The 18,507-nt window shown below is 51.6% G+C and overlaps 1 protein-coding gene across 4 annotated transcripts in view; it reads left to right on the forward strand.

Moving 5' to 3' along the window:
* The window catches only part of Kcnq1 (potassium voltage-gated channel subfamily Q member 1), a 332,782-nt gene that overhangs the window by 78,158 nt on the left and 236,117 nt on the right, over positions 1 to 18,507 (forward strand). For 3 of the 4 annotated variants that reach the window (XM_021633740.2, XM_060383061.1, XM_060383053.1), the window contains 5 exons: positions 19 to 159; positions 7,025 to 7,135; positions 8,206 to 8,301; positions 10,411 to 10,533; positions 11,492 to 11,633. In XM_021633740.2, coding sequence (XP_021489415.1) covers positions 19 to 159; positions 7,025 to 7,135; positions 8,206 to 8,301; positions 10,411 to 10,533; positions 11,492 to 11,633 — 613 coding nt within the window. The remainder of the gene's footprint in view (positions 1 to 18; positions 160 to 7,024; positions 7,136 to 8,205; positions 8,302 to 10,410; positions 10,534 to 11,491; positions 11,634 to 18,507) is intronic. The other variant, XM_060383057.1, reaches the window with a different exon arrangement.

Consider the following 18,507-nt stretch of genomic DNA (forward strand, 5'->3'; position numbering starts at 1 on the left):
TGTGTTCTCTGTCCCCAGGAGCTGATCACCACCCTGTACATTGGCTTTCTGGGTCTTATCTTCTCCTCCTACTTTGTCTACCTGGCTGAGAAAGATGCAGTGAACGAGTCCGGCCGCATCGAGTTTGGCAGCTACGCAGATGCTCTGTGGTGGGGGGTGGTAAGTTGAAGCCTTTAGCTGGGGTGTCTCAGGTAGGGGACACGTGGACATGAGCAATACAGTTAGGATATTGGACTCTATTTGCTCAATTTCTTTTTTTTTTATTTTTTTGCCTCCTCCACTGAGACTACTAACCCCAGTATTAAAAGCCTTTTGAAGCACAAATTTTACACTCTCAGATTACAGTATGGGCCCCCTGTGTGCCACATTGAGTGCTCTCTGGTCCCTGTCTTGAAATTTGAAGATTGTTATCTTTCAGCTTCTGTCTCATCTAGCTGGTGGGACAAGGGATTGCATACTGGCACTTGGTGCCTCAACCTTGTGGTGATCCTTACCATGGAAGGATCCTAGGCTCAGAGTGCAGGGATGTCTGTGCTGACCCAGGGAGCACGCCTGTGCCAGGGTCAAAGCATGCAATGGCATAATACCATCATGGCCCCTGAGAGCTGGGAGAAAGAAGCAGGGGCTTTTGGATGTGAGATCTGTAAAGTCTTTCACTGCCCCAGGCAGCTGTAGTGTGACTGCCAACTGGGCCCTAAGGTCATGAATATGGCCAAGAGCCTCCTGGGTTAGGGTGACTCAAACTTGCTGAGCTGCCAGTCTTTGTGGAGCCTGGTGTGTGACAGATGACCTCTCATGCTAGTGTTGAATGTTCCAATGCGTGTGTGCATGTAGGTATGTGTGTGTGTGTGTGTGTGTGTGTGAGAGAGAGAGAGAGAGACAGAGACAGAGACAGAGAGACAGAGAGACAGAGAGACAGAGAGAGCAGAGGTGAGGATGGTGCTGAAGAAATCCAGGTACATTTCATGACCCAGAAACCATTGCTCCTGGTCTAAAGGCCTCTGGTTAAGGTAATTTAGGAGGCGTTCTGATCGTCAGGATCCTCCAGAAATTAATGGCTGCCACGTGGCCTTCAGGTCCTCCTCTGGAAGCAGGCTTTGTCCAGGCATCGAGTTTTGGGGAACCACAAGTACCTGACAGGATCAGGCAGTTCAGAGCAGGTGTGGGCCACCCAGGACTTCAACTGTATCTCATCCTCCCAGTTGTGAAGGCAATAGACTGTCCAGATGTTATACAGGGAAACACCATCATGCCTGGAGGAGCTGCCAGGGCATCAAGGATACTGGAACCAACTCCGTCCCACCTGGCATTCTCAGTCTGTTGATTTTGGGGCTTACTAAGCTGGTGAGAAGGTTGGTTGGACTGTGGCAGCCTATAGAAAGGGGCAGCACAGAACTGTGGGAACCTGAGTGCCCCTTGAATACCCTAGCCAGGAATGAACAGTCTCGAGGCCTGCTTACTCTCAGAGCTTCTAGATTGGGGTACAGATGGGAAGCTGGACAAACACATGCGCCCACAATTCCCGTGTTCCCAGGAAGCAGGGAACACAGCAAGAGCTCTTGACATTGGCTGAGTCAGTTTGTTTCCTGGAAGTTTCTAGCATTCTAAACAATTAGGGGAAGTAAGGACAGGCGAAGAAGCTCCCAGGTTGAGACAGGCTCTGGGTTCAGCCTCGGCCTACCCTTCAGGGGGCCGATGTCCCAAGATACCCTAGTATGAAAGGACCAAGCAGGATTGGTAGGAGAGCTCATTGGTCTAGCAGGAAGCTTGACTGTGACAAAAGGACACAGCCCAGGAATATAGCAGGGCCTACATGGGGGGCAGGCTACTCCAAACCAGAATTTTCTGGTGGGAGATAGGCAGTGCTGGCTGAGGCACTGCCCACAGGGTGGCTGATAAGTGATGCCCAGCCTTAGCAGTACCCAGCCTTGGCGCTGCCCTGCCTACGTTCCCAGCCTCCTGCAGGAGCTGCTTCCCAACACCCCCCCCGGCCCCTGGTCCCCCAGCCCTCGGCAGAGAGGCGCCCCCACTCCCACACCTGTGCAAACATCCGCCCGCCAGCCGGGAACACGGCCCCTTTGTGCCCAGCTTGGCACTGGTGCTCCAGCCTACTCTGTCAGCTGCAGCCCAGGCCTTGGCCACAATGTACCCTGGCCTGGCTATTGTTTCTGTGAGGCCCTGTGCCCTTGGCTGCCCAAGGACCCCCTCTCCCCCAGCACCCAGCTCAGGGGGCCACCAGCCCCCATTCATTCAGCGACTGTCTCCACAGCTGTCTAGTGGGAGCAGCCCAAGGCTGTGTTCCTGGCACCTCTAGGGTAATCAGAACTTGAGTGCTGCAGGACAGGACAGCCGGGCTCAGAGTAATGTAGCCCTGAGCCAATGAACAGTCATCTCCTTTGTCTTCCCTCATTCCACAAGGGGAGTATGGCCCCACCTTGCCCTGTTCCTGGGCTCCTCATCTGTTTAATGTGGGGATCATGTGAGCACCCCCAGGCGAGAGCATTTTCTGAATGCCAGAACCGTCTTCTATCTGTTGTACTTGCCCCAGGCCAGACCTCAAGCCCTCTCCCCTCTCCCAAAGGGTGTTGGCTGAACCCCGGGAGCTGGACTAGCTTCCCCTGAGGTACACTGAGGTAGGCATTGGGCCTAGAAGCATGCCTGCACAGGTGGGAACATCTCTCACCCTGTTAGCCTGCGGAGGCTGTGATGAAGCCGAGGGTCCTCAGCTGGCCAGAGCTTGTTCACTGAGCAAGTAGAGAGGGGCTGGAAAGCCTGTCTCCTGCCAGCAGGTAGATTCAGTATGTCCTGTTCTGCTCAGGCCCCATGGCTCTGAAGCCGAGGCCTGAGCAGGGCAACGCTCACTTGGAAGGCTCTAGAGAGGGCCTTTTGTTATTAAGTCCGATTTCTGGTGGCCCTAGCATCCTTTGTGTTTCACATGGACACACATCATTGGATTAGGGGCAGGAGGCCCAGAAGGGAGCTGTAATTCTGAAAAAGACCATAGTCTATTTATGTGTTGGGTGGGGAGAGGTAAGCCACGTGGACACAGGTAAGTCCAGAATGTAGGAATCCGGGCAGCATTTTGTGGGGTGTCCCTGTCTTTATCAGCTATGGGTTCCAGCAGCTAAAAAGCAAGGCTCCATGGACTGTTTTCCTCTGGTAGGAACACACACATGAGTGTGAGGTCCCCAGAACCCAGAACCCCCTAATGTAGTATCCAAGTGTGGGAGCTCCTCAGACTTTCCTTTACCCCTGAAACAGAATGCATTTGTTTGTATTGCGGTCTGAGTACAGGAAAATGCCGTTTCTGCGAACACGGGCTCCTCTGTTTAGTGCCTGGGGGTCTCTGAAAACAGGCAGCTGCTGGGCTCTGTTTACCCAGAGTGGCTAAATACAGAACTTCAAGTGAATGGGCTGGAACCCCACCCTGTATTTCTGTCCCTTAAAAAACTCATTCTGAAGGTGCTTCAGTCCTTACCTGGAGGCTCTGGAAAGTTCCCTCCTCCCAGGCTGGACTGCATCCTGAAGAGCCAGGCAAGAAGAGCCTTGGGGTGGGGAGTTCTCCTAGGTAGCCACATGCAGGTCCTATGAAACTGTTCATGAGAGGTGTCATTCTTCAAGACTATTCTGACTATGGAGGAGGGAAGGCCAGAGCAGAGGCCAGCAATGGTAGCACCTTACCCTTTCCTCTTCCATGTAGGTTCTAGGAGTATCATGCAGCAAAGGCCAAGGGCCTGCTAGGACCCTTGCTAGTGAACTCTTCCCAAGGAAGTGTTAGACTTTTAATAGACTTTCTAGAATGACTAGGAGTCTATGAAGCACATCCATCTTCTCGTGGTTGCTGTTCAGTAACCAGTGCCTAGATTTAATACATGGACTCAGCAGGTTAGGTGATGATGATGCATAGGGTTTTAGTCCATGCCGTTGATGATGTGCCTGTGCGAGTCTCAGGAACAGAGCTTCCCAGACGCCCTTTCACCTGGGGGAAGCAGACAGCATCAGGAAGCAATGGAACATGAGGTACAGGGTGACACAGTGTGAAACCAACTAGAGACCAAGCTGTACTTGCACCCCACATCCACCAGGCATCATCTGTGGAGCCCTAGGCATGCCAACTAGCCTCTTCGGGTACCTCTAGTCATTGGGTATAGATGAGAGTTAAGTCAGTGAGGCTCCAGAAGGTGAGCTTTGAGAATGATTGTGGTTGGAGACTCTGGGACAGGCCACCTCCAGACTCAAAGAAGGAGACTAGGTACCACCACCAGTTCTGGAAGTCCTTCCCAATCTCTTCAGGAGACTTGCAGATCTGGCCGCTGAGGATAGGTTCCAGATAGCTCTATAAAATTACCCTTTTCAGAGTGGCTGTGTCTGTGACTTTGGGAAAAACAACTTGACTGGGCCAGGCAACCTGGGAGTGAGGACTCCTGAACTAGAAGGTTTGTGGTAGCCCATGAGAAGGAAAAGGGTCCTAGTAGCTAGGTGCCCTCCAGCAGGGGGCTGGACAGCACTCAGAACCACTGTACTGGGTCCTTCCTACTACTGATCGTAGGAGTGGAGAGTCAGCTAAGACCTTAGGGAAAAGGCCTGAGGCCTTTTTGCCTGCATAAGGAGTTCTCACTCACTTGTTTCTTGCCATCTAGGCCATACCCCCTCCAACTTTATAGATGGTTTCCTTCCTTCCTTCCTTCCTTCCTTCCTTCCTTCCTTCCTTCCTTCCTTCCTTCCTTCCTTCCTTCCTTCCTTCCTTCCTTTCCTTCCTTCCTTTCCTTCCTTCTTTCCTTCCTTCCTTCCTTCCTTCCTTCCTTCCTTCCTTCCTTCCTTCCTTCCTTCCTTTCCTTCCTTCCTTTCCTTCCTTCCTCTCTCTCCCTCCCTCTCTCTCTCCCACTCTCCCTCCTTCTCTCCCTTTCTTCCTTCCCTCCCTCATTTCTTCCCTCCTTCCCTTCTTTCCTCCCTCCCTCCTTTCCTCCCTCCATCCCTTTCTTTCTTCCTTCCTCCCCCACTTCCTTTCTTTCTCCCCCTCCCCTTTAGACTGGGTTTCATGTGGCCCAGGCTAGCCTCAAATAAGCCATATATCCCAGATAACCTCGAACTCTCACTGGCTCCCCCAGGTCTGTCTTCATGAGTAGCTCCTGTCTTGTGTCTGGCTCCCTAGAGAAGGCAGCTGTGGGACAGCTCTCGCATGTGGGGCATAGGCCCTCTGGGAAGGAGCTCTCTTGAGTCCTCTCGCCCAGCAGCCTGCTGGCAGCCATGCCCTCAGTCCCAGGAGTGGCTCGGCTTCAGCTTACATTATCTGAACGGTTTCAGGTGTGTGTGCATATAAGCTTTCTGGACAGCATGTTCCCTGGCTGTCCGTCATGGGTGTGTCCTCTAGACCCCTTTGTGAACTTACGCAGCATATATGTGCACCCTCACGGTGCCTCATCCCAGTCGGTGTGATTGCTTTCTCATGTGTATGTGGGTGTGAGCGAGTGTCCTTGTCTATGTGAGGCACTTTTTTTTTTTTACAACTGTATGCCCACATATGTAGAACAGGGTGGTCCCTTTAGAGGACCCTCTGTTTGTGTGCAGTGTGGATTTGTTTAAGGACAATGACATTGTGGGGAAGATTTCATGTGGGCAGTTGTGGGAAACACCAGTATGCAGCCTCTACTGCCTGCTGCAGCACTGAAGGGTTGGCCCAGTGGTGGGCCTGAGCCCAGCTGTGGCCTGCTCTGTTGTTTACCATCCAGGGAAACCGACCTGTTGCTTCATGACTTGTTAGCATACTGGCCAGAGGGTCAATCTTAGTGCTGTGGGGTTACTCCTGATGTCCTTGTCCTCTGCTCCCCAGCTCTAGCTGGTCAGAGTGCTTGCCTGTTCTGTGAGCACGTAACTCCATGTCTATTCATATGTGCCTAGTCACTTTTGACTCCCATGATTCTCTCGCCTTTCCTTCCTCCTTAGTGGCCACTGGGGAAGAGCCATGAGTCCAAAGCAGTCTGTCTGGGAATGGAGTGGGCAATGCTGGGTGGGGTTTGGGGGTGAGGATCTTGAGGCTTCCTCTCTGAGCCTCACTTCAGTTGGAGTCTATTAGACAGTATTCCCCAGGCCCCATCCTTGCTGACTTGTCACTTAGGGGGTCACTTGGGGATTCTCATGTAGGTCTTGGCCAGGTGGTTGTCACCTGACCCCAGACGGGTGACAGTTGAGGTTCTAGCGTGAGCAGGCTATAAAGACCTAAAATGGGCAGGCTCTCCCACCACACTGACCTGCCTTAGTTGAAGAGCTCACCTGGACAGTGTGTTATGACCCCGATGGCTGTGTGTGAGTGTGTGTGACCACCCTGTTCTCCAAGCAGGCCCAAGGCAACCTCATCGTGTGACCTAGCAGTTAGGCTCAGCCAGGGTGGGCCCCTAAGTCCCTCATTAGAGGCCCCAGGAGCAAACCTCAGATGTCAGCAGGGGGTGGCTTGGGGGGAGCAGCCCCTCACTCCTATTGTCCCACTGCACACCCTGGACGCTGATCTCCCACCGAGAAGAAGGCTAGTGCCTTGTCTTATTCTCTCTGAAAAGGAAAAATGAAACATCTGGATCCCTGGGCTGGTGACAGGAAGCAGCACATCAGCTCCATCCTGGGGCTTTGTGGACCGCTGGCCTCAGTGGGAGCTTCCGGCCTCCTGGGGGCCAGTGCACTGCTACTTCGGTGGCCAGGACGGGGTGGGGGGGGGTTCCTTGGGATGGGGCAGGAAGCCTGGCCCCTGTGGGTGGGCTCAGAGCTGTTGCCTGTCCTGCACACCCCCAACTTCTCTGCAACACCAGCACTGTGCCTTCTGTGGCAGTAAGAGTTGAGGGACTTAGGAGACTCAGAACCTGAACCAACTCACTCCATTGATGTCCCTGACACATTCACAGAACCGTACCTCACCATCCTGGTGGATAGGGCTTTAGGCTGGTCTCTCTTGTCATCAAGACACTCGGTTGGGGCTGGTGTTCTTTCTGAGGTTCTCAGCTCTCGAGCCACTAACTTCAGTCCTTCTTCCTTGCAGGTCACAGTCACCACCATTGGCTATGGGGATAAGGTACCCCAAACGTGGGTTGGAAAGACCATCGCCTCCTGTTTCTCTGTCTTCGCCATATCCTTCTTTGCACTCCCAGCGGTGGGTTCCATCAGGATCCTTCTCCCTTGTTTCCCACTCATCCTTGCCCCAACTCCTGGCCATCCCTTAAAGTACAATAAGAGGCAGCCTGTTGTGGCACTTCACAGAAGTAGTAAGATGCAGGGGAGCAGACAGGGCAGAACCTACAGGCCTGCTCCACAGCTAGGGGTGGCTCTGTCATGTGACCTTTCCAGAGCTCACAGATCTGTGTCTACACCTGTGTGCTATCGGGACACACACCGGTTACTTGTCTATATGTGTCATTGTAGGTGTGTCTTATACATGTTGTGCGTACATACTATACACATGTGTTACATATACAGCTGTTTGTGTTGCACTTGAATAGCATGTTTACCACGTGATCTCTGTGTGTACATGTGTCATGTATACATATATGTATGTATTTGAGATTTCATGTGTGTCATGTATGCACATACATTTGCACCTGTGTTCTGTGTCCATATAGTATCTATGTTGCATGGGTCTCTGTAGCACATGGGAGATGATGTGTATTCAAGTGTCTGTTACATGTGCCTGTGTGACACATAGGCACGGCTGATGACACACAGCGGTGTGTCCCCTGCATGGCCTCCAGCTGCTGAGACAGCAGTTTGTCTGCTGCTGCTCCCCTTGACTGCCCTGACTGCAGTTCTGTGGGCTCCTTGCTGGGGACAGCCTCAAACTCCTGCTCCCTAGGGAGGGTCCCTCTGCCCCAGGGGCATAGGCTGATGACTAAAATACCTGGCTTCCCACAGGTAATGCTTAAAAATGGGTAGAGAGACTCAAGTCTCTTCTGGAGCCAGGCTTCCTGTTGAATGAGCCCTGGGAAGTGGGTTATGCCTCCCCGGCTGGAAAAGTGAGGCAGGATGAGCCTAGAAACTACCCCTGTGTGGCATCTGCTGTTTCTCATACCCACATTCTGATGGTGCCCGCCTTGCCATAGCCCTAGGCATTGTGCAAACCTGGTCTCCAGATGCTTTTGCCTCTTGCTCTTTCTTGGGACCCCGTCCTCTGCTGTCCACTCACCAGCATGGCTTGTGTGACAGTGGACACCTTCTGCCCCTTACCAGGGGATACTTGGCTCCGGGTTTGCCCTGAAGGTCCAGCAGAAGCAGAGGCAGAAGCACTTCAACCGGCAGATCCCAGCTGCAGCCTCACTCATCCAGGTATGTGCTGTGCCTGGCAGGCTGTCAGTGCTGTCACTTGCATCTGCCTGGGCCTTGGAACCACTCCCAGCCATGTCCACTGCCTGAGAGGCATGGGTCCTTTTATTGTGGCTCCTCCCATGGTGAGGTGGCCCCTTGGGAAAATACCCACTCTTAGCATGGCAGGATGGGCACAGGAATACAGGACCATCACCCCATAATGTTCCCATTGAGGGCCGTACGTGCAGGCTAGGGCAAGGCCTGACCATAGCCACTCAACCAGTCTATGCTCTGCCAGTCAGCCTCTGGGACAGGGTTAAGTCAGAGGGAGAGGAGGCCCAGTGGGACAGGTCTCAGCCTATAGAGTGGCAGTGCCTCTAGGAGGCCTGGCATCACTTAGGACCGCTGGTGAGAGCAACAGGTACAACAGAAGGATAGCACAGGATGCTTCACAGAAGCCTGTGTGTTAGGGACAGCAGAGCCTGGGAGCAATAGGGAAAGAAGGTTCTAGAGGTAGCTAAGGAGATGGTGGGCTTTGCTACTGTACTATAAGCCCTTGAGAGCTCTCCAGAGAACTGGACTGCCCTTTGATGCCAGGGAAACCATTTGGAAACTGGGCCTCTGCAGGTTTTTGTTTTGTTTTGTTTGTTTGCTTACTTGCTTACTTACTTACTTTTATTGCTAACAGAGCTGAAGAGTGGTCAGGTGAGGGCCCATAATATGAGTGCTCTGCATGAGCCAGAATTTATATGGACATGACCCTCTAACCCTCTGGATCAAGTGTTCTTGGTAGGCCCCAACTGACTGTGACACCCCTATAGGCCTGTCTCCTGAATTCTCTGATCTGGGCGGGGTCCTGGGTGAGGGGCAGCCCTTCTCAAGGGTTATGGCTCTTGTGGTCTTATCTAAGCTTTTGGCACAGTCCTGAGCCTCAACTTGTTCCTCTGATGCCCTTCCAGAACCATCTGCAGAGGCCTGGACCTTCTGTATAGACAAGAAGAGATCAGCAGCCATGAGGCCAACAGCTGCAGCTGTGTGCTCCCCCAGGCCTGGCTTGACCCCACAGCTTCTCGTTTTCGGAAAACCTTAAATCAGACCCACTAACCCGCCTTGGCCACATTAACACAGCCAGGCAGTTATTTGGTTCCTCAGCTGAGCACAGAGGCCACTGCTCAGGAACCACATGGTCTGTGGACAAGACTCCTTCAGAAGCCACAGCCACAATGGAAGATGTGCCAGGATTCATATTGGCGGGAGTGGAAACACGGGCAACATGGGGAAGGCCAGGGGGAGCTGCAGGATGCGGGAGGCATGGAGCTTCCCACGTAGGGTGTGCATGGAACATAAAGTCCTTAGAAGGGCCTCCAAACCGCCCCAGGTCATAGGCATCCCTGCTTGGGTTTTTGTGTCTGTGCTATGTTCTTATCATAGTGTAGGGCTATCACTCAGAAGCCTTCCCAGTATGTAGAATGTTGAACTAGTTTTGCTTTCTTATGCTCATAGGGCCTGTAGTGACAAAGCCACCATAATATGTCCTCATAAGAGGCTCTGACATCTTCCCCAACCCCTCCCCTTTTGCTCACTAGTCTCCTTCAGGCTCCTCCAGTGTCTTCCCTAGGCCGTCTTGCTGTAATGACCATGGAGAGGGGGTTTCCCCTCTAGAATGTTGGGCAAGAGCTTGTCATCAGGGATTCCTCATAGGCACAGGATAGTGCTTAAAACCCTGGGAGGCCTCACCTCCCACTGGTCCCTGGGCCTCTACTCCACTCTGTGCTGGTGCTCACACAGACCTGGGCAGCCCTTTTCTGCTGTCTTCTCTGAGTAAACACTGGTTGTCTAACTTCACTTTAGTTGAACATCTCTGTATGACTAGGGCTTGCTCAAGGCCCCCTTCAGGAGGGGCCCAGGTAACAGATAAAGGCCTTGGTAGCATCTGAGCTGTGAGTGATACATAGTTAATGCATGAGGTAGTCTCCTTCCTAACCCTAGAGGGCTAAGTCCTGCTGTCAGGGAAGGAGCCTGGGAACAAGTTGGGCCTGGGGCTCAGGGAAGAGCTGAAGATTCTCTGAGAGGTACCCTGAGTGGCTAGACCAGTGAACCCTCTCTTCTTTCCCCTCTGCCTGATTTCAGACTGCATGGAGGTGCTATGCTGCTGAGAATCCTGACTCATCTACCTGGAAGATCTATGTCCGGAAGCCTGCTAGGAGCCACGCTCTGCTGTCCCCCAGCCCCAAGCCTAAGAAGTCTGCCATGGTAAGCAACCTCACCGGCCATCAGGATGGGGACTGTGTATTAGCAGGTCAGGAAGCTGTAGAGGCCAAGCATGAGACCTGGGTATTGCCACTCAGTGTAGTGCTCGTTAGGGTGCCCACATCGTTCTGAAGCTGGAGGAAGTCTACCCCATGCCTGATCCCGGCTGTCCTCATGTCCCCCATCCTTGAAGCCATATTGGACTGGCCATGCCAAGACTAAGACTATAATAGGTCTAAAGAGAGTGCTTCTGGACTAGGATAGGCCAGCTCTATTAGCTGCTGGAAGAAAGCTCTGGAGAGAATTCTGCTGGGCTTCCCTTGCTGGGTAAAGCAGGCAGAAGGGAAAGGTACTGGAGCTCTAGACCACAGAGGAGCAAGTTCCAACAGCTGTGGGCAGGAGTCCTGCCATTTGCCTGGAGCAGTGAGGAAAAGGTTGTGCTCTGCCCGTTCCTGGCCCGCTCCCCGACTCTCCTTGAACAGACAACCTTCCCAGCTTCCAACTGTCACTTGACACTTGAACTTGCTCTTCCCTCTGTCTGAATGCTCCCCCTGGCTTCACACGACATGCTCCCTGACTTTGTTCAGAAGACCTCTTTGATGAGGCTCCAGATTCGGCCACTGCACCTCCTACCACATACTCTGCTGCCCTGGCCTTCAGCCCTCTGCCCCGGTGCAAGCGTGCCTATTACAGTCTACTTGCTTTTTGTTTGTTTTTGTCTGCCTGCCTCTCTTAGGCTGTGGCTCATAGAGGGCCACACTAGGCCAAGCAACACCCTGACTCCTCCAGCAGCACCAGCACACCAAAGCCCCATTCCACCAATGCTTGCGGAGCTTAGCCCCTGACCCATGTTCCCTCAAGGGCTAGAGTTGGGTCTTTACAGGTGCTCTGGGGCTGAGCACAGGTTAAGGATCTGGTAGATGGTACTCAGGAGCTGCCACTCCTCATGTGGACTTCTTAGGTAAAGAAGAAGAAGTTTAAGATGGACAAGGATAATGGGATGAGTCCTGGAGAGAAGATGTTCAATGTTCCTCACATCACATATGACCCTCCAGAGGACCGGAGGCCAGACCATTTCTCTATTGATGGCTATGACAGCTCAGGTAAGCAAGCTCACATGTGTGTAGGGGCAGGATACTCAGTGCTTGCCCTGAAGCAGGGTCAACCTGGATGTGGGGCGCTTCCATGCCACCAACCCTTGGTCCTCTCCTGGCACTCTGTAAGGCCCCATAGCACATACCGAGTCATTGCCTACCTTGGGAATCCAAGCATGGCTTGAGGTCTCTACCGCAGCAGGCGGGATGATAGAGTAGCCATAGAAGCTTCTGGAAGCTTTGAAGCCATGTTCTCCTAGTCTTTCCCAAGATGGTACTCACTACTCAGTCTGTTGAGAGCATGCCTACAACTGGCTTAGAGTGTTGGGGGCCAGCATGGCCTCACCTGGCCGCAGAGAGAAGATGACATATGTGTTCTATTCACTAGCTTCTCTCTTTTAGCACACAAGTTCTTTGTTTAAAAAAATGGCTGTGGTGACCTCTTGGAGATTTTCCCACTGAGAGGGAAACCCAGAGGTGAGGATGTAGAGATAAGGCCTCTCTGTAGGCCCTGGAGGGCCAGTGGCTTGCCGGTGAAATTATGAGGGCATATTGCATTAGGGTCAGTGCTGTGATAGACAGGTTTTCTTAATGCAGGCCTGTCCAGGGTTTGGATGCCTGGGTCCTAGTTAGTTTTGCCTCTGTAAGGCCACTGTGAGGCTCTATAATACCCACCTAAGAAGGGAACCCAGAGAGGTCAGGCTTATTTTTCAGGCCACAGTGGGAATATAGAAAGGCTAAGGGCACTATTGACATATCCTCCCTTTAGTCTGGTGCCGTATCAAGGGACCAAGGCGAGAGTAAAAGGTCCCCACTGATGAGAGAGACTTCTCAGGAGGTGCATGTGCTGTTTCCATTATCATGGCACACTGTCGACCACTGTCCCATGAGATAGGGCTGTGTGGTTCTGGGACTCTGATATTCCTGGCACCAGATGCAGAGTGGACATTCTGAGTTTGTAGCATAACCCATGAGAGATGGCATAAGTGGTTGTGCGGGGAACTTCCCATGCAGCTCTTGTATCTCTCTGAAAACTCCAGTGCCCACCTCAGGGTGAGTGACTCTAGCAGCTGCCTATAACTCAAACTTGAATGGTTCTGGTCTTTTCCTTCCTCTTAGTCAGTGTGGGTGTTGAGATAGTTAGCTATCACTAGGACCAGATGTGGCTCAAGTCACCACGTGCTTTTTGCTCAGCATCTCCTGGGAAGCCCCTTATACTGTCCTGATGGCTGTTTCCTTTTAGGACTGTGTGCCGAGGCAAACAGTCCAGACACCAAACAGTCCACAGGTTCTGCATCCTCCGACCCAATCAGTTTACAGACTATTACACGGCAGTTGCTCTTCTAAAGAATCTGGATGTGTCATGAGAATGTAAAAGAAGGCTCTATGCAAATGCTATGCTATTTTAAGGGACCAGAGTGTCCATGAATCGGAGCTTAGTGTCCATGAATGCTTGCGGAGCTTAGCCCTTGACCCATGGAACCATTCCTCCAGGAACCATTCCTCCAAAGGTAGGGGGGAAAGACCTTGCAAATGTTCCTGACTAAAGTCTCTGCACAAGATGTGGTCCTAGGTGGAGGGGACAAGTGATGGAAAGCACAAAGAAGTGAAAATTGGGCCTCAGCACCTGAGGTCGGGGAGAACCCTCATCCAGGTGGAGAGGTGGAAGCTTGAGCCACAGGCACAGGTGCTCGGCTTGACACACCCCCTCTTGAGTACTTGCTTGTTCCAGCGATGACAAGCAACCCAGGGCCTAGTGCTGGCTCCTGTGGTCCTGGTTTCTGTTGTCAGAATCTTCCCTCTCATTCAGAATTGTCCATGCTTACTGTCAAAGAGTCCCTCGATCCATGGGAAGGGTTCATTTGAGTGTCCTATGGGGACTGGACATGCCATTTCAGTATCTGGGCCATCAAGAGTCATGTCTGGCCTCCTGTGCCATATGGCCAGGTCCAGTGCCTGGCAGGAAGGAGGCACTGACTTCGCATGCTTGGTAGAGTAGGAACTAAGGGCCCAGACCTACAGGATGTGTGCAGCACCATCCCCTGTGTTGACACTCAGCCCCTCCGTGCCTGTTCTGTTGTCATTTTGGTTTGTTCCTCCCTTCAAAGAAATATCTTCCCAATGCCTGGGACCTATCACAGAATGTTCTGTGCCTAAGCAGAATGTTCCAGGATACACCAGAAACTTCCAGCTTTATTGGCAGTTACAAGGACAGTTTCAGGTTTAGAGGGTGATCAATAGTATTGCTCCTCATCCTTCTTTTCACAGGTGTCAGGGCCCCAGCCTACCAAGTCCAGCTTGTCTGAGGGGAGCTGACCTGTGTCTTGTGTCATTGTTCCCTCTGTTACATCTTGACAGGAGGGTGGGAAGTGTTCAAGAAAGGAGCCATGGCTGCTCTCTGCAACTGAAGGCTATCCTAGGCATCCCGTCTGTCAGAACCCAGCCTGGGCCCCACTCTACTGAGCGCCAAGCTGCTGCGTCCTCATCAGATGGCATGGGGATTTGGCTCAGGGCTGGCCACATCTCCATGAGCCCCTGGGACATACTCCCCGCCTGCCCACTGGAGCGGGCACAAAGGGCAATTGTGCCAACAAATGCCCAGTGCCCCTGCAGCTCTGCTTCAGGGGTAGGACCATTGTCTCAATGCAAATAGGGGCTTTCTGCTAATGCTAATGGGCAGGTTGGGTGTGAGCAGAGGCGGCAGGGATGCAGCCCTGTGCCTGCCCAGGAGAAGCATCACTTGATGTTTTCTGAATACGGGGCAGCAGTGTCCCTGCCGTCCATTCAGCCTGCTTAGTGTTATGAAGTCCGCAGTGATGTCTGTGGCATGTTAATGAGGTACACGGGCAGAGAGCAGCACCGCTGGTGGAGTGCTCCCACACAGCGCCGTCTCTTCTTATTAACGAGAAAGTCCTTCTCACCCAGAGCCACCAGATTTTGGAGACTGAGCCGTTGATCCCGCCCCTCTAAGAACCTGAGTCAACCACTACCCCCACGGGTTACCTGATATACCCAAGTGTCCTTACCCAAGAGGCTCTTGGGAATCTTGGACACTCTGGCATGGAGATGGTGTACTAATCCTGGCATAGGGAGGGAATGCCATCACCGGGAAAGCTCCAGACTGCCTGCTCCCACAAGGCAGAGCCCAAGCAGTTATGCTGCCTTCTAGTGCCAGGCCAAACCAGGATTTGGACCTCAACTGTGTTTGAGAACTAGGAAGCCATCATCTTGTCCTTGCATAGGGCACACACCTGTTCATGGTGTGTAAAAATCCACCTGTACACTGTCCTTTCACTGTATGCTGTGGGTAGAAGTGGACTGCAGTGCTGGTCCCAATTAAAGATGACTGGACAAAGGCCCAGAATCATTAAGGGACTTCCCATGGACCCACATGTGTCCTAAGGACACTCTACAAAGCTCACCTAAGAGATGTGTACAGGTATGGTGGACTTGGGTTGGTGGAAGCATGTAAGGAAGGAGTCTTTCTGTGGAAGCATCAGGGACCAGGTTACCCTGTAGCAAAAATGGGTGTTCACCCCTATAGAGAAGCACTGTGGAAAGCAGGAAGAAAGCCCACCACTGTTGCCAGGATCTTGTGCCTTCAATGGGGATGGGAGCAATGCCAATAGCTTAGAGAGGGCACAGGGGGCCATCTAGGCCTGAGAAGCATTGCCTCTCACTCTCGGAGGACTCAAGCCACTTGCCATTCAACTTACTAGCATCCAAGGGGGATTGATATCCAGGTCCAAGGAGGAAGTGCAGAGCAAGGCCTGGGGCCCTAGATAATGGAGAAACCATTGTTTAAATTGAGGCCTGAGGAACCGGACATGGGTCAGCTGACTGCTGCTGCCCATTGGAATCCTGAGGACTCACTGTGGGCTTAGGGGGCATCTCACACACCGGCAGATCCTGCTCAGAGATGGAGTGGGGGCATTATATGCAGCAATCCTGCTGTGGGTGGGGCTTAATTGTTCCCACACATGTGGTAGGTCTGCTAATGTGTGTCAAGCAACAGCCCTGACTCCCGAGAGTTCTCAAAGCTGTCAGTGACAGAGGAGCTTGCTGGATGTACTTTACTACACTCTGGGCTGAGTGTGAAGTTCTGTGGCTTCCATAGGATTATATTTTAAATGTTTTGCTGATTACTATCTCAAGTAGACTCCTGAGGCCCATGACACATGAGCATGTTCTAGGTGCTGTCATACACTCCCTTACACACACACACACACACACAAACACACATCATAGCTCTAGGCAGGTGTTGCCAGTGTTTTGATTTTACTTTTTTAAACAGGCCTCTGCATTTGTTGTCCCCATTGCTACTCAGTGGTGTGAACCACTGAGGCTTACTCACAGATTTAACTGGACCACCACCTCCTCCTCCCTGAAGTCTAGGCTTTCTCTAGGGCTTATCTTGGTGAGCATTCAGCTGCAGCTCGGTGGCATCTTTTAATTGTGTCCTTGCTCCTAAATGGTGGTTCAGTTGGGGAGAAAGATACATACAAACAACTCTTTGTATATGACATATTCAGTCCTGGTGATGCTGAAAAATCTCAGTTGAGTTTAGAGTTACATAAACTATGATGTATCAATGTGGTGGGTTGTTTTTTTTTTTTTTAATTAAGTGTTGTGGTACTGACTCTTGAAACTGAGGGCTTATGTCTTTCATCAAGCTAGCAAAGTGGCTCCCATATCTACTGGAAACTGTGTGTACCTATGCATATATGTGGAGGATTGAGGACAATTTGGGTATCATCCTCAGAAGTGCCATCTCCTCCTTAGAGATGGAGTTTCTCGTTGTCCTAGAGTTCATTAATTAGACTAGACTGGCTTGTCAGTGAATCCCAGGACTCCCCCATCTCTGCTTTCCCATTGCTGGGATTACAAGCACATGCCACCACACCCACATTTTTACATCAGTTCCGGGGATGAAGCTAAGGTCCCCATGCTGTGGAGCAAGCACTTTGCAGACTAAACTCTTCTAATCCTCCACTCTAGGATCTTCTACTAGACCATCTTACCTTGTCCTTGGCTGTCGCATGTCCTTCTCAAGCTAGCCACACTGTGTCTGTACTTGCTGTTGTTCCTAGCTGCAGTTTCATCCATTGCCTTACATACCCACTGAGACATTCATTTTAGTTACCGTATATTTTCTCATTTCTATGCATCCTTATATGGAACTTTAAATGAGCCTGACTTTAGCACCTTGTACCTCTCTCATATTTTATATCACAACTTTTAATTTTGAAGTCATGTGAGCATGTTCATTTTTGCAGCATCTTTTGATAAGTTTAACATCTGCAGTCTTGGAGTCTAATTTCATGTACTGTGTTAATAGTAGCTTTTGTCTATGGGGCTCCTGGGGAGGGCATATTACTCTCATACAGCATTGCCCAGGGAACCTTTGCAGGGTCTTTGCAGCTTCAGCTTTATGCAGGATTTTGTAGAGAGCTCATGCACTGGAGTGGAGAGCAGGATTCTGTCACACGGGCCAAGCAGGGGCTGTTGGCTTTGTAGACCAGAAAGAACAGACCAAGATGAGTGAATATCCTTCATTCCCCTGCCTACCAATGCGTGGGCTTTTTTTGGTTGCTTTGTTTATGTTCCCTTGAGTCTACTCTCTTGTTATTACTGCAGACTCTCTCTACAGGGCCTGGCTGTGAGGGCTGAGGGTGGCTCTCATTTACCACCTCTTACCTTACGAAGATTCCAGACCCACTCTCTTTCTTTAGGGGCAATCAGATTTGATATGTGGCTACTTATGTAGGCGGAGTCCTAAGCCATCTGGCTCAGGCTGAACATGTTCTGCCCCACCACACCTGCTCTGTTACAAGCCCTTGGGGCTGATTCCAGAGCTACTTTTATCGGGTGATCCCAGAAGTACATGTAAAACTTGCCCAGGGACTTTCAGGGAGTGGATATTTTTAAGGACACAGGGACTACTTGCTTCTAGACACAGAAGTGTCCTCTCTGTGTCAGAGAAAGCTCTTTCCACACAGGAGTCCAGAGCTCATCTGCAGCACATTTAGAAGCTCATTCTCCAGTATCTGGGGCTGTGTTGACTGTGCTGAGGTCCGGGAATCTGTAGAAGGCACCCATGGTAGTATGAAGCAGGCAGTTTATAGATCAGCCTTGGGGGACTCCCAAATGTGAGGCCAGTTTGCAGAGGCAAGAGCAGGTCCTCTGTGACTCCTCAGTCTTCCCACGGCATCAGAGCCACCAGAGTGGAAGGGCAAATCCCGAGTATAGGGTAATAGTATGCTTACAGCTTTCTCTGCCATCTGTACTTATGTTCTGGGCCTCAGGTGTGATATCATTTAAGGCTTTGGCAGGAAGAACTCATTCAAAACATCTAACAATCCTCCCAGGCATCATAAATGACTCACAGAAGCCTCAGAGTCCTGAGAAGGGGATCAGAACGTTTGGGCTGGAAAACCTACCTCACTGAGGGTATGTAGGCTTTGGTGAGGCCAGTGGGAAGGCTGCTCATAGCTTCTTGGCTGTGTTTTGAGCCTGAATCAGAAAGAAGCTTCTCACCAGGGCACTGAACATGTACTCATGCTTCCATCCCTAGTGTCCTGATGACTCCCCCTCTCTTTAGGGCTGCCACTAAACACTGCCTTATCATCCTGCCTTTTCACCTCCTATTTCAAGTTTAGTCTGCATGACCATAGACCAACCAAATGGGCTCACTTTGGATGGAAAGGTGGGCAGGTAATGGCCTTTCCACACCTAGGAGGGTCATGGGACTTATGAAAGCCTAGTTTCTCCTCATATTTCCAGAAGTGCCCTACTTAGCCATTTCTGTCTTAGCCCAAGGCTGGAATTTCCCATCCGGCCCATCTGCCCAATAGTCTATGCACTGCCGCCTGTGTCTTTAAGG

The sequence above is a fragment of the Meriones unguiculatus genome, chromosome 1 (assembly GCF_030254825.1).
Source record: "Meriones unguiculatus strain TT.TT164.6M chromosome 1, Bangor_MerUng_6.1, whole genome shotgun sequence".
NCBI lineage: Eukaryota > Metazoa > Chordata > Mammalia > Rodentia > Muridae > Meriones > Meriones unguiculatus.